Genomic DNA, 16,542 nt, shown 5'->3' with positions numbered 1-16,542 from the left:
TAAATAATAGGCAACTCCACATAGACGCCGTTTAGCCTGGTGAAATGCTGTGTAAAATAAAACCATATAATAAATCCATATCAAATCCTCATTAATGTTTTTCTTCCAAAGGGAATAACAATGCAGTAATAGGCATATAGTCTGCACTGTTTTCTTAAGACAATGCTTAATTATACCAAAAAAAAAAAAAAAAAAAAAAAAACTTCCAAAAGACTGTTGGTGCAGAAATTAATTGTCATCTTATCAGTAGAGATACTATAAGGAAGCGGCTACCTCTGTGGACTTAGAATATGCTGGTAATGCAAACCTGAGTTTAGCAGTGCAAGCAAACGCAGAATCTTACAAGCTCATTTTATTTAATAGATCTGTGTTTCCTAAATCTTTCAGCCTTATGTACAGTATATCCCGTATTTTTGTTTATAGTACAATTACAATTTACCACAGTTTTGCTGTGTGTTTTATAACACGCTGCCAATAATAATAAGGAATCTTAACATAGACAGACCCTTTGTTTATTTACATTTTGTTGATGCTGCTTGAAGCCACGAGAGGGCGAACTTACAGCAGTGATCGGACCTGGTGCTGTATGTAATCCAAGTGTAGTTGTCCTCAAAAACAATGACTATGATCTTGAGCGGAGATCTAATCTAATTGTTTTCACCCCCGTTTACGGTTAATGGCGGTATCACTCTTCTCAATTAGATTAAGAAGATTAACTCTGTTGCATTATATTTTTAAATAACCTGAAACCCCGGAAAATATATATTTAGTCGCGAACGGAGGATATCTTTCTCTGCATAGTTGGGGAGACAATTTCAGTAAACATTTTCTACCTAGACTCAGAGCTCAGCGTGCTTTTTTACAGACGGAAACGTCCCCCTCGTTAAAGAGATCATACATCAACAGAACCACCATTATCATTATTATTGTAGTTATTATTATTTTATTTTTTTTGCCGTTTTAGTTGTTGTCCTTAATTTATCAATCGTATTACGACCGATGCAGACAGATTTTGTAAGGAATTTACCATATTTTAGCTTTATTATATATTGTATACCCTAAACAGCTCGCTGGAAGACGATAGGCTTGGGTGTACAATAATAATAATAAGAAGAATAAGAATAATAAAAAGTACAATTTAAAATATTTCTAATATCTCCAATGATACATGGATTATAACAGTAGCTGCAGTCTTATTTAGGAAATGTATTAAACTGTGCACGTATCTACATCCTCTTACCGTATAGTTCTATTTTTATTTTATTGTTTTAAATTATTTATTACAAATAAAAGTGAATCAACAAATTAAATAACCAAAATCTCTGTCGGAGATGTAATTATAGAACAAATGCATTTGCATATAATTGTATAACCCAGATACATTATGCATTTGACATCACAGTTTAATAATTTGACGTCTGATCATGAACACTTCTTAATATGATATTTGTGTTTATTTATGTTTTCAGATGTCAGTTCTATTTTTTTATTTTTTTATTTATTTGTTATTTATCTGGAAGAGGCATTTTCCTGTAGGAAACCCACTGATGTAGCACGTACATTTGTCCTTTTTTTTGTCTTTATGCTTTATCAGAATTTTGTAAAGAAACCGTGCGCCATTTTGTTTACCTAAAATCAAGATTTCTATAAACAAGTTCATTACTCCTTATAGCTAATTTGATATTTTAGTATTTTTTGTAGATACCAATATTATTGGTTTGTGTATAGATTATACACATATAATAACAAGCACATTTCCAATAATTAATTCAACGGCATGTGAAGATTTAATTCCTCGTGTGTATTTTGATTGTATCCGGTTCTAAAGCTAAGATAATATAATATCCTTTAAAAATGCTGTTAAATTCTGCAAACGTACTTGCATATTTAGTAATAGCGAATCTTATACTCTACATGTTTCCCCCCCAATAATTTTACAGTGATGCATAGGCCAACATGTTAATGCTGAGTGAAGATGCATGTTTTTTTAAAGCCAATGTGTAAATGCGTTTATAACGCTGTAGGCCTTTTTTACAAGACAAATATCATAAGAACTGATAAAAATAAAACTCCACAAACGAACTTAAAGAAATAACTGCATTAATTACATAAAACAGAAAAGCCTTTTAAACCGTTGACTTGCGATATATCTTTCGATAAAATACGAATATCTCACATCTTTATAATGATGATGTAAATAATATCGTGATAAAATACACAGACTGGCTTTGATTTAACAAGTAGGCCTACAAGTTTTTTTTATTTATTTTTTTATTAAGGTTTATTTAATTTAGAAAATAACACCAAACAACAAACATTGTATTACATCAATTATTACATAGTAATAACATTTTCTTTTGCGTCCACAAAAATGTCTATCTGGAGAACAGGCAAAATCATGTGTCGATGAAAACAGTTGATGATAAAAACAAACATATAAAGGATGAATCACAATTTTGTTTTTCACCCTTAATCGAGTATGCAGTCAGCGGTGTTTAGGCCCACATCCGCTGGCTCATTTTGTTCTGCATAGTCTTCTGAATTTAGCCTCGTGAACTACAAGAAATTCCTTCTGCAGTATCTTCAGACATTTCCTATCTTGACCTTAAATTGGAATTTAAAGGTACACAAAATAGACTAAATTCTATAATTTATTTCCCTTCATGCTCTTTGTTTAACAGCATGCCTATATATGAGTCAAAGTCTTAATTTTATGTTATCTTGAAACGGGTCTAAGAACGTTATTTAGACAGTCTTGAAACCAATTTCAAGTCCTTGTTCTAGGTGTCGCTGTTGACCACATCTGAAACTTCAAATCATGTGTCAATGCACCCACGTGACGGGGAAGAGCCTGCGTCTCAAGGCCATTTTCAAATTTCATTGGTGAGAGTGTCATGTGGTTGCAGAGAGACTCGCTGGGTTATACAGGGATTGTTTTGCTAGATATGTCAGCTTACAGAGGACACTTCTCTGCTTCTTAAAAAAAAAAAAAAAAAAAAAAAAAAAACTCTAAAAAAATGTCCTTTCCTAACAGCTCTCCAGCTGCAAACACGTTTTTGGTAGATTCCTTGATTGGGGCGTGCAGAACAGATTTTTATTCCAGCAGTAACATGTACATGCCAGCCACTGCAGAAATGGGAACCTATGGAATGCAAACCTGTGGACTCCTGCCGTCTCTTGGCAAACGGGGGGAAGTAAACCACCAAAACATGGGCATGAACGTCCACTCGTACATACCTCAAACTGATAACTGGGCAGATCCAAGCAGGTCCTGCCGATTAGAGCAACCGCTCAACCAGATGTCCACCTGCACATTTTCACAAAGCATAAAAGAAGAGACTAACTGTTGTATGTACTCCGACAAGAGAGCAAAGGTCAGTTCGTCTGAGATACCCGCGTACTCCAACCTGATCCCCGAATCATGTTCCGTTGATAGTCCCGAGATTCCGGTCCCTGGATATTTTAGACTAAGTCAAACTTATGCGACGGCGAAAAACCCGGACTATGACAACGAGACGATGAGCCCAAACACCACGTTAATGCAGCTGAACAGGGTGACTCCAAAGGCGCAGTCAACGCCCTTTGTCGAGGTGGAAAAGAAGCTTCCGCTCGATCGGGACACAAGGAGCTCTTCCCCGGCGCAGAGTCCAGAGCCCAAAGTCAGCACACTGGAGGAGAAGAATTGCTCAACTGAGGCGTCTGTCTCCAGCCCTGAACTGCCACACAGAGAAGGCAAAGGTGGGTACAATAAACGGATTAATCGCGTCTTGGTGTAATGCGAACGCTCTAGCATCATAAAACCCAATATAAAACACAAACAACCTGAAAGTCGTAATGTTTAATGGGAGTCTTTCTCAGGTTGCAGTAAAAGCCCTAACAGGAAACGGCGCTGCGAGAGCGCGTTAACATCAAATACCTTTTGTTGCAAGTGACTTGACATTCTTCTTTGGGCAATATAAGAACAGCCTTGGTGAAATGTATTTGCGACTTTATGCATTCAGCACGAGTTCTTTTCATGTATAAAATCATTCTTTGCTATTCATTTGATGCTGACTGTGTACAGTTCAATAGTCGAATCATATTTCTGGTGCAGTAGTAAGTTAAATATGAAAACTGCATACTTAAAAGTGCATTGGATATAACATGAGGTAATTTAGCTTATGCAAGGTCCCGTGTTGACTAAATGTAAACAACAGGGACAAAACATTAAAATTAATCCAATAAAATCACATTGTAGAGATATAGTCAACACTTGAATATCTACTAGTAAAGTTAGGTGGGAGTCATTGTGTGCTGATAGACCAAACGAGGCCACATTGACATATGTATTTGACTTACTTCTATTGATCTTTATGTGTATTGGTTTAATTATGACAGCCGTTTTAGCAAACATATGCTGTGTTTTTTATTTTAATGTACAAAGAGAGCGTGTCATATTTTCCCTGTTTGTTTTTGGCTGATGCTGTTGTCTTTTTGCTTTGCAGAATCCAAAAACGACACACCGACGAGCAACTGGTTGACCGCGAAGAGTGGAAGGAAAAAAAGATGTCCATACACAAAACACCAGACCTTGGAATTAGAAAAAGAATTTTTATTCAACATGTACCTGACTCGGGAGCGCCGTCTAGAGATAAGCAAAAGCGTCAACCTCACTGACAGACAAGTGAAAATCTGGTTCCAAAACCGCAGGATGAAACTTAAGAAGATGAGCAGAGAAAATCGTATCCGTGAACTTACATCCAATCTCACTTTTTCGTGAGCATGCAAACAAGAACAGATCAAAGACTTACCCCCCTCATTTCGGTCAGTCTGTGTTCTCCTGTATAATGATGACATGAGGGCAGTGTGCATTGTTTTGGCTACTTTCACGTTCCAATGTTGTGATCGTTGCTAAATCCTTGTCATTTGTTGCTACATCTTTGATCGCATTTGAAATGTGAAGCCTTGTGTAATTTCATATGTTTCACAGGGTATAAAAGTGGTGCAAGGTCTTAATTTATAAAAGAAGATGATGATGTACCAAGCGGTTTCATTTTAGCGGGAACAGAGCAAAAAACAGTGGCGCCAAAAATTATGACTTTGGACATGAAAGCACATCCGAAAGTGAAGATTTCCCATTCTTTCTCCAATGGAAAGTTACATTTATCTGGAATAATTACGTATAAAGGTTTCTGTATAATAGATGTTTAAATATGTCTGTATCAGTGCATGTTTGTGGCATGTGGTCAGTGGACTATAATAAATTGATAATGTCATAAAAGTGTTTGGTGTCATATTTGGTACAGCGTTTCTAAACCACAGTTTAATCAAGACCATAACTCCCCCTCACAAACACACACACCCGCAAAGATAAATTACAAACGATAAACGATAAATAATTATTTTTTCCTCAAAGATAAATGAACACCAGCTAATTTACAGGTAGGACTACATGCACATGTAGCTAATTTACACGTAGTCCTAATTGTAAATTAGTTTGTATTTGCTCATTTATTTAGTTGAATCGTATACTGACATTTTCATACTTTTCGTGCATGGCCATATATTTTTTATTACTTATTGATTTTATAGGTGACTATTACTCTTGATTATCTTATAGCCCACAGTTCTGTTAATTATTAGCGTTTTAGTCCATTGTTATATAAAGACCAAAAACTATTTAAATGGTATGTTCTGATTCTAAAAAAAAAGTGGCTTAAGGATGTCACTGACAAAAAAAGAAAAAAAGAAAAAAAAGGTTTCTCTAATTTCTCTATGCCCACAAAATAAATCTTAAAAAACACCTTAACGTAATTAAAAATAGGAAAATGTAACCCTATAACATGTTTTATACTTCAACGTCAAATCAATCAAATCTCAAAAAAAAAAAAAAAAAAAAAAAAAAAAAAAAAAGTTACAAAAGAAAAGTACACCAGAAGCAGAGGTTTCCGATAACTGGTATATCTTATACGCTTATAGGTGAAAATTATTTCGTCCGTCACACCATCCCATACATTCATAAACAACATTTTGTTTAAAAGTGGTCAGATGTTCTTCTTTTAATGCCGATACTTCCAGGCGTCTATATTAATCTTTTGTATTTTCATAGCATCGACCACTTACTCTCTAATGTGCACACACACAAATGCCATATACCTCTGGGCACATGCTCAGATGTGTTCAAGTGTGTGGCCACAGATGGAAACACAGATTATAATTTTGACCAAAATTGTAACGGCTGAGCTCTCAGTGACAACTTGTCGACAAACAGCTAACATTACCACATAGTTTTCCCTCACACAAATTATTTTCTCAAATTAAGACGAAACATGTAATGCATAAGTCTATAGTTTATATTTTCATTGTGTTTATATTTGCATTGACTACACAAATGATCTATTCTATAAGCTATACATTTCTATTATTTTGATTATATTGTGACACAGTAACAGCCGCTTATTTACCACCTTATTCAATTCTCGACGAACATTATTATCTAAAAAGATCGGAATATATTATTATTATTATTATTTTATTATTTGATGATAAACATGTAGGTCAAGACACTTTGAAATGCCAAGAGTCTGTTTTATTAAGGGAACATTAATACATAATCAAATGCACCTCATAAAAATTTTATTGATACACATAAAATACTATGACTCTCTTTTGAATAAGTTCCAAAAAATATACAAATGTTACTTCCTGTGTCAATCTTAGAACACCTTACAGTCAGCTTCAAACTTACAACGACCGATCTTAACACTAAAGCAGCGAGGATCGTTTATAAAATATGAGAATCTGTGAGGCTGCGGTGGTTCGTTGTTTTACAGCATGTTATTACATTTATTTTACGAGGACTTGCAACTCGGTACTCTATAAAATACTTTACAAGGCTAGAGTATGACATACCTTATGACGAAATTTTGCTAGATTTTACACTGCTGAAATCGTTTGTTAAAGTAATGGTGAGTGCTGGCACTGAAATATGGGTGCATTAATCTAACCTTGTTAAAAAAAAGAAAGAAACAGACGTAGTTTGAAGCATGATAAATGCAGAATATCACTACTAGATGAGATGAAAATAACCTGTCTTATTTAAGAGTGCAAAATCAAACATACGGTTATCAGCGGACTGATTTACTCTCTCTGTATTAGTAAATATGATCACGTGATTCATGCAACCAATCACTGAAGATGAAGGCAGCAAAAATACTATGATTGTTCAGAGGCAAGGTTTCGGAAACAGAGTAACGTTTTATATGAGTTCGAAGGGATCCAAATATGTCGACTAGTTCAGCGCTTAGTAGCTATTATGTGGACTCTATTATGGGGCACGAGACGGAGGATGTGTACGGAGCGCGTTATGCCCAGGGTTCACACACCGCGCCCGCGAGGCCGTCAGGTGTGGTGGAAAATGCGGACTTTTCTTCGTGCAGTTTCGCTTCCAAGTCAGCCGTGTTCCCTGCGTCCTGGTCCTCGGTTCATCAACCATCTGCTGCTGCTGTGTCCGGAATTTACCATCCATACGTTCACCAGACCCATCTTTCAGACAACAGATACGTTCGCTCCTGGATAGATCCAGTCTCAAACCATATCTCTTTATCGGGGTTCCACTCCAGCAGTCGGCACAGCGGTACAAAGACTGAGAGTTTACCCTCGAAAAGGACTGAAAGCGCTGCGTTTGAGACAGAGACGCCGGTGGTTCCCGAGTATAGCTGCAACGCTGTATCCGTAGACAAAACTACTGAAGAAAGAGTTGGAAATGATATTTCGAGTCACGGTGAACCTAAAGACGAAAAACAGCAACAACAACAACAACAACAACTTGACCCAAGTAAGTAAAATGAATTGCCCTGTGATTTACAACTGTCGAACTGTCCTAAACTGGAGGTTTTACAAACCTATAAAAGTGTCCGGGCTCTTAACATGGGCCGAAAAATTGGTATAGAGGCCATTAAAACCAAAAACTTTAGAAATAATTGCATTCACACTAATGTTTAACACCAATTACACAATATTTTAATTGTTAAACGTTAACGTATAGCTCCATTTCTTATATGGTCATGACCTTTCTTGGAGTCGTCTGATCAACTGTGGATGATATGCTTATGTAAATGGTTTTCTTTTCACATTGTTATTATTATTATATGCTTTCTTTAGCCTATTTATTTCTTTTCAGGCAACCCTGCAGCAAACTGGATCCATGCGAGATCAACAAGAAAGAAACGCTGTCCTTATACAAAATATCAGACTCTGGAACTGGAAAAGGAGTTTCTTTATAACATGTATTTAACGAGGGATCGTCGCTATGAAGTTGCACGAATCCTGAATTTAACAGAGAGGCAGGTTAAAATCTGGTTTCAGAACAGAAGAATGAAAATGAAGAAGATGAACCGAGAGAGGACCATCAAAGATCCTTGAAAAGCATGCTTCAGCTCAGCAGCTAATGTGCGTCCCTTTAACATATGCTTGGAATCGGATACAACTTTTTGGGGGGATTACTCATGACTGAATTGGCATATCTTCTATTTAATTATATATATATATATATTCTGAGTCAAAATAATTATTTGAGTGACTTGAAATGAATGGGTATTTCACAATAATTTCTAAAATAGTTACATTTGAGGCCTAAAATCTATTTCCCAGCACCGTGACAGTAGTTATTTCAGAAACTGAGAATTCAGTTTTGTATTCAGTTTTTGCACAGTAAAATTCAGCATCAGTATTTATACTCATCATTACTCTTAAAAGTCCTATCACTAAAATGTCTTATAGGAAATTAGGATACGGTCCGTGATCTGGTAGTTCTTAATCTGCTGATCTTTAAATTTTTGTCCAGAATGCATGCAAATCTCTTCACCCTCACTCAGCCACGTGTAATCATTTACTGTGCCTTTAATTTCTTTCTTTTAAATTGGACATCATGTATACAATCTCTTATTTCCAATTTCTCCTTTCTAAACTAATGTATTTCTCGTTGAAGCTTTTGTTGGCGTGTTAGATGCAACAAAAAGGTCTAAATTATATAAGTAAAACGAACTCCTTTTCGGTCTATTTTATGACTTTTATTTTGGTCACAGTGAAGCTTAATTGTCTTCAGTGCTGTATAGTGAATTTGGGTGTAGACAAGCTTTGTTGAATACTCAACTCGTGCACTTACTGTGAAAATATGTTTCTTTTTTCAGACCAATTTGTACAAATAAAATGCAAGTTCGACAGCAAACTGCTTGTACTGATTTACATATCAGCGATTAGCTTAATTTTCTTTCATGCGGAACACAAAATAGAGATTCATTGTTAGGGAATATTGCAAAAAACAAAAAAGGTTTATGATTAGGAAAAGGTGTTGCAAGGAACCCCAATTTATCGTCAAACCTGTACCAAGAATTGCTTTAGAGCAGGAAGAAACTGGGTCCAATAAAGCTTTAGGAGAGCTAGACGTCTGGTCTAAATGAGTTTATGGTATAGGACTGTTATTGCTCTTCTCTTTGAAACTAACCTCACTGGTTCTTTGTGTCCGTTACTTGCACACAAAAACGTAGACACTTTTTTTTTTTTTTTTTTACGGGGCGTCTGGTCGATGTATTGATTGTGAGGCTAAAGCAGCATCGACCCCCTATAGTACACTGAAAGTCACGTTTATTCGCGTTTAAATGCATCTCCACTCTACAAACCTTAAAGCTGACAATCATTTTGGATGTTACAACAAAATGCAACAGGGGTAATCAACGTAGTCAGTTTCAGTCTTGCATTTGTTGCAGCATTCATTTTAGATTATGAATAGATAGACTTTAACATGTATATAAATACATTGCAACGTGACTGCAAAAAAGAAACAGGAATGCATCCAGCAATTTCAAAGAATGCGAAATTAAGCACGGGTGCACATTATTGCCACTAGAGGGCATAGTTGTTCTGTGAAAATAAAGGGCTGTCCGTGTTCGCGCACACTTACTTACAGGAGCTTAATCAGACAGTAAAACAATAATTACTGGGGGGGGAAAAAAGTATCTAAGTTCCAATTTGCTTCCAGAAAGTTAATAATTTGGGACAAACATATGCGCTCAGCTCTCCCAGTTTATGGTTAAGGTTCATCCGAAGCACTTCACAGGGCCTGTTCTGAATAGAACTAGCTATGGGTTGGGAAAAGGACAAGAACAAAGGAATTTGGATAGGGAGTTCGTATCTCGGCATGGAGCACTGTGTGTGCATATTTCAGGTCAGTTATGGTTAAAGAGATAAAACTGGCCTATTTTTGGATAAAATTTTCTTTATGACGGTTTCGGGGTTCCGAGCTCTCTGTCAAATGTGTCTCTTTTATTATATTAATAATGACCAATAACAAGAGTTCAAATGTTAGACTACTAAGCGAGGTTACTGCTACTTATTTCAGTTTATTTTGAGATAATCTTTCTTTCCTTTCGAATGAAAGTACAATATAAATTGAATCATCAGGAAGATAACCGAACAGAACCATTTAGACATGAAAGGTTAAAATTTAGGTTATAATGGTTATAAATACCAAAGCAGTTTTATTTGTTTTAAGCACTCACGCACGACAAACATAAACACTCGTACAGATATTTATAGGTTTTTGTGCTGTTATAGCGTGTAAATAATAGGCCCAAATAGCTACTATTCACGCATCTGTTACAAAACAACTAAAATCTTAATCTAGTTTTAAATATGTATTGGTTTATTGTTATATCTTAAAATGTAGCTAATGTTGAATTAATGTAGGCTATTGTTTTCTATAAAAGCTTAATGTCGATACTTCATGTTTCAACAAATCAATAATGCAACCTTCTGATATTTACCTTATTATTATTATTAGCAGCAGTAAATTAATAAATGCAAATGTAATGTAAAGACATACGCCGAACAAGCACAGACTTTCGCAGACCCCAAACTGAAGAGCAAAACATACACTTAATCGAATTTTCCTTTCCTTCCTCTCCCTCCCTGTCTGTCATGTGAGCTATAACTAAAAGCAAGCGTGTTTTGGGGCATGCAGAAGCACCCTGACCGCTGGGTTTGGCTCTGGGCCTGTTCACCAAACAGGCTACACCATTCAATAACAGCAGCTCTCAATCATATCTGATTCCACTGGCATTAATAAGTAACGATCTGACACCATCAGTTCTCACTTTGTTGACCCTTCACATAACACACTGGGCGAAGTATTTTCTCCTGCGGATCAACATTTCCACGAGATGCCGAACGGTAGGCGTGTGATGGCGTTTGGCGACGGCCAGCACTGATGCAATAATTTTATCTGCTTGGGAAATATCTGCGACACAGAGCGCCAGTTATCGGTCGAATCCTGGTGGAATTACGTGTCACTGCGACCGCTCTAAATTTTACGCACACGATAACTTTCGAAGACAGCGGGTCTTTACGACACCGCGAGAGGCCGGGTCGCTACAATACCGAGCCTGTAAATCGTCCGGTAGTAATACTGGCTCGGAACCAGCGTACCTAAATCAGTGCTCGCCTCCGTCTCAGATGTTCCCTTGGATGAAACTTCAAGGTTGTCAGCCATAAAAATCTGTTTTCAGATTACTGTAACTTCCCTTTGATTATAAAGGCGTTTCCTTTCAAAAGCCCCACCACCGCCAGCTCTCCATACCTCCTCATTAGGCCATTCTATGCAAACTTGAAGTAAAATGATACGTTACTGAAAGAGATATGGGTTACACTTCATTTTACAGTACGTGTACTTACATTGTACTTACCCAAGAAAGTACTGGTAATATAAGGTGGATAAAAATCAGGTTTAGTAACCACACTCTAAAAATGCTAGGTTTTTTCAACCGTTGGGTTTAAAATGTAATTTAAAAATTTGCAACCAACGGTTGAGTTTGTCAACGACATGCGGAACAGAACTGTAAAATAAAGTGCTATCAAGATGTGTCTGTCCTTAGAAAATGGATTATACCATAAACACTGAATACATTTAATATTTATTTTATTTTATTTTTTTAAATTCCTGAATTAAAAAAATTAAACGTTTCTGAAAGAGATATGAGTTAGCCTACACTTTATTTTACACTACGTGTACTTACACTGTACTTACCAAGTACTTGTAAGAAGATTAGGTTTAGGGGTACGTTCAGGGTGAGTAGCTAACCACACTCTAGAAATGCTGGGTTATTTCAAACCATGTTTAGGTCAAATATGGACAAACCCAACCGTTGGCTTTAAAATGTAATTTAGGAATTTGAAACCAACGGTTGAGTTTGTCCACCACATGCGGAACAGCACTGTAAAATAAAGTGCTTTCAAGATGTGTCTGTCCTTAGAAAATGGATTATACCATAGACACTGAATTACGAAATGAAACGTTTCTGAAAGAGATGGGTTAGCCTACACTTTATTATACTAAATAAATAAATCAATAAATAAATCAAGCAGTGGCAGCACACGCCTTAAAAAGTTTAGCTTTTAACTGATGTGTCCAAATAAGACCAAAAAGCTAATTGAGTTTTTTTAAATACCGATTTTTTTTTTTTTTTAAATACCGACCACTAACGAATGTACTGCAAATTATGTATTTTTGAGAGTGTTATTTGATTTATGCATTGTCAGCCATGAATAAAGTCATTTAATTAATATTTTCCATTAGGCCTAGCCTATTATTTGCGGTATTTTTGTATTATTATTATTATTATTATTTATTTATTTATTTATTTTATTTTATTGCTGCATAGTCATAAAATATATAATCGCTATTTACAAAAAAAACATACTGGTAATCTGGTGTCAAGAACTGCTCATTAGTAGCAGTCATTTTGACACACAAGCAAAACGAATAGTGACAAATGTGTTTATATTTGAAACGCCAACAAATTATTATTTACCACGTTTCCGCCAGATTTCTGAATTTGTTCGTTCGTGTGTTCGTTTTGCTCAAAGCAGATTGTGAGATCCATAATCAGAACTATGCATTCTCATTCCATTTTAATCAAAATATTTAAATATAATCAAGACATTTGTTATACATTTAGTTTTCCTCAAGTCGATATGCATTTCTTGCGTATTCACAGCGTATTATCTTATAATATGCATTTTGAGCATTAAGTTAGTATTGTCATACCTTTTTTTATTGTTCGTCTATTCTTATTTTACTAGGATAATGTTTGTTTGTTTTTATCAGTTTTTAGATTTAGAAATGTAAATTAAACTCACATTCATTTGAATTATTTTACAGGCCTATACGAAACAACATATTAAGAACGTTTTAGCGTGTTTGCAATTTCTCTCTGTGTTTCTCTCTCACTCCCTCTCTCCTGCTATCTCTCTCACACAAATACACCCACAGACACTCTCTCTTAGCAGATGTCTGTGACTGTATTTTCTTTGCTGAGGAAGTGCAGCTGGCTCAGTCATTATGCGCAAAAAACTAGAGGCTTTGCGGCAGCCCAGATTCCTTTTTTTTGTTAGAAGACAATTTACAGCTTTGTAATAGATCTTTTTATGAGCCTGTTTCGTCGGTCATTGGATGCCACTGGTCATGTGCAGGACGCAAACGTCTTCGTGACCCCTTTTCCAGATTTCTCAAGCGATTTTTCCACTACATTCCGTGGCTTAAAGGCTCCAAATCCAAAATACACAGTGTTATCATATATGTTCTCTCTATTTTTGCCGTGCATGGCTATCTGTGTTAGACATCGAGAAGACAAACTCGAGGCCGATTGCGTATGTTGTCAGATGTTAGACGGCTGCTACAAGAGAACAGATCAAGCCATACAGTACTGGACGACTGATTTGAGACGAGCTTCATAATATTGACCAGCAGCACAGGAGGCAAACATGGATTATAGGGCTTCGTTGGGTAAGTTTATATTTCATATGATAGAACACGCTGTCGTGTCAGTCAGAAACTACAGGACCAGCAGGTTATTGGTTTGCGATTATAATTTAGATTCAGATTCAAATTGTGACAGCAGCATTGGCAGGCTGATTAAAAACAATCTCACTGTTTTTGCAGTAAAGAGTACTCAAATAGTTAATTTTGTGCAGAGAAAACGCTTCTTAAAAGCTAGAAGAGTGCTCCTTTAAAACTGTATTTATTGTGCTCTTTTAATGCTGATGGCCTTTCTTTACTAGATCTTAAAATATGATTTTTACTCATTTGACAGAATGTTTGATTTGAAGTGAATTTGAACTTTTACGAATAAATTCGTCTTTCCAAATAACTGACATTATTAGTATTATTATTAGCAGTAGCTGAAGTATTGTTGTCGTTCAAATGAACCAGCAGCAAATCTTCAAAAATTCAGAAATATAAAAGTTATGTAAACCTACAAATGATGACTGTTCAGCAGTTAGGTTTATGGTTATTGTAAGCAGACTCGTGGATTTACAAGTCGTTAACACAATTTATATGACCAGCCCTTATTGAGATTTTTTTATTTTTATTTAAATGTTGACACTTATTTCGCCAATGTCACATTTAGCAACAGATTAATTCTATATAAAACAATAAGGTATATATATATATATATATATATATATATATATATATATATATATATATATATATATATATATATATTAAGAATTGCTGTGCATCATTATTTTTTATGCACAGATTAAATATATCTATTCAGAAGATCTTTAATCTGTGCATAAAAATAACGATTCACAGCAATTCTTAATATATATTCAGACATTATTGCTTTATCTCCAATTAATCTGAAAATGATCATGAAAATAATGATTCACAATATAAAATAATGATTTTGAAAGTTTTTAAACCTGCCATGGCGATGGAGTTGCTGTGCGTTTTAATGTATGCCTCCCTTAATGGTGAGAATGGCGCAGTTTTTTGGGAAGGGAGACAGGCTCTGCGGAACAAAGACAGTATTTCACAGTCAGCTGACAGGCAGAGGTATTTACAACCTCACTGCAATGCGGCAAAAAAGGCGAGAGGAGCCTAAACGAGTTAACCGAACCAGAGCAATGAGCTAACGTTTATACGAATTAAATTAACTTACTTTAGAACAATATATCTAGCCTATATATTGCAAAACGAAATCTGACAGATTATTGTAGGCCTGATAAAAAACTGGCGATTTATAAAGAGTTCTTACAGAATATTTTAATAGTTTAAAAGATTTCCCCCCATGATTTTATAATCACGCAAGCTCTGCATTGTACTCAAGTCGCTTACACCAGAAGATTCTCGTTAATTTAGCTTTTAAATTAACGAGCTTTCTGCCATTTTAAAACCTAGATCACATTACATTAAATAGGCCTATAGTCTTAAATATTAAATAATAAATATGCTCTGTAAAATATGGCAGTAATGTAAGTTGTATTATTTATTGATGCATTATATGAACAGTGATGTGTTATACGAAGTATAGCCTATGTCTAAAATAATAATAATAATAACTTCTTTCAGTGCTTTATTTCTGTATGAGCAGCTGTGCGAAAGAAAAAAATAAGGGCAGAACACCTAGGCAATATCTGCTTTGGTCGGCAGGCGGTGCTGTTGTCTAACACTCTGAGACTTGCTTGTCCGCTATCTGCATCTTTGTCCTTGAGGTCATTTCCTGCGACTGTGATTGGTTGTCGCAGTCTTGTGACACTACAGTCACACAGTTCTCTTATTAACTGAGAGAAATGTTCATTTTTTTTAGAACGAAGTAAACCTAATACTTTCAGGAACTGTGTGAGAATAGTGGGAATTATTTAATATGTTTTAAAAAAATTAATTAATTCATTTTCACGTGCACTCATTTCAGTGTTGACATAAAGTTGTTTTACGTTTTAAGGTCATATTACGATAAAAATATATACATTTGTCCAAGATAATATATTGTAATGTGAGTTTGAAGTCATGTTGGCTACACATTTCATGCACTTTAATAACCTGTGAAATATAATTATAAAGGTATGCATTTATGTGAATACCGAATTAAATGCTAAAGAGGTGAGGACATGTCTCTTACCAGTAAATGCTATAATATTCAGTGCTCATATTCAGTGTGACTTTAGCATAAATCGTCAACCCGCCATATGGCGCTAATATGTTTTATTTTTTTTATTTATTTTTTTTTTTCTCTCAACGTAATTTTACCTTAAATTTACAGTCGAAAAAACACTCCCATTAGTTCACACGTCAGAGATTTCACAAACACCTAATTTGTCCTAGAGGGGAAGAAAAAAAAAAAAAAAAAAACTGCAAACTGAAGCAACACATTGGTTAAGAAATATTGCACCTAATAATTATATTATTCTATAAATAGGCTACCACAAGAAATATAAAGTAGCAAACATTAATCTACTAGGATACAAGAAATAAACTCTGGTTTTCGACAGTGTGTTTTTCCCTCTGAGTGCATTGAATGCGAATTGAACCCCGTGTCTTTATTTCCTCCTGAGATCAGAGTAATCGCCATTATTGAATAAGTGCAACTTTCAGGATTATTTATGGCACCCGCGCGCTGTCATGAATGGCTGTGGGGAAGCACGTGATACCATTAAACTTTGTTTTATGGCCAGGGAGTTGACAAGCCAAAATATAATTCACATTGTATATTAGAAAGG

General features: G+C 35.4%; 2 protein-coding genes across 2 annotated transcripts; both read left to right on the top strand.

The window, feature by feature from the left end:
* The first annotated feature begins 2,347 nt into the window (after nt 1-2,347).
* hoxd10a (homeobox D10a) lies at nt 2,348-5,153 on the top strand. Its single transcript, XM_067409816.1, has 2 exons — nt 2,348-3,738; nt 4,485-5,153. Exons 1-2 carry the CDS (start codon nt 3,018-3,020, stop codon nt 4,757-4,759), a joined length of 996 nt encoding a protein of 331 aa, XP_067265917.1. The 5' UTR covers nt 2,348-3,017; the 3' UTR covers nt 4,760-5,153.
* A 2,083-nt stretch (nt 5,154-7,236) lies between these two features.
* On the top strand, nt 7,237-9,338 carry hoxd9a (homeobox D9a). The gene is made up of 2 exons (XM_067409656.1): nt 7,237-7,816; nt 8,162-9,338. Exons 1-2 carry the CDS (start codon nt 7,264-7,266, stop codon nt 8,401-8,403), a joined length of 795 nt encoding a protein of 264 aa, XP_067265757.1. The 5' UTR covers nt 7,237-7,263; the 3' UTR covers nt 8,404-9,338.
* The last annotated feature ends 7,204 nt before the right edge of the window (nt 9,339-16,542 follow it).

The sequence above is a fragment of the Chanodichthys erythropterus genome, chromosome 14, assembly GCF_024489055.1.
Source record: "Chanodichthys erythropterus isolate Z2021 chromosome 14, ASM2448905v1, whole genome shotgun sequence".
NCBI classification, from domain to species: Eukaryota; Metazoa; Chordata; class Actinopteri; order Cypriniformes; family Xenocyprididae; genus Chanodichthys; species Chanodichthys erythropterus.
Note: the sequence above shows the minus strand (reverse complement) of the source record. Positions and strands in the feature narration are given on the sequence as shown.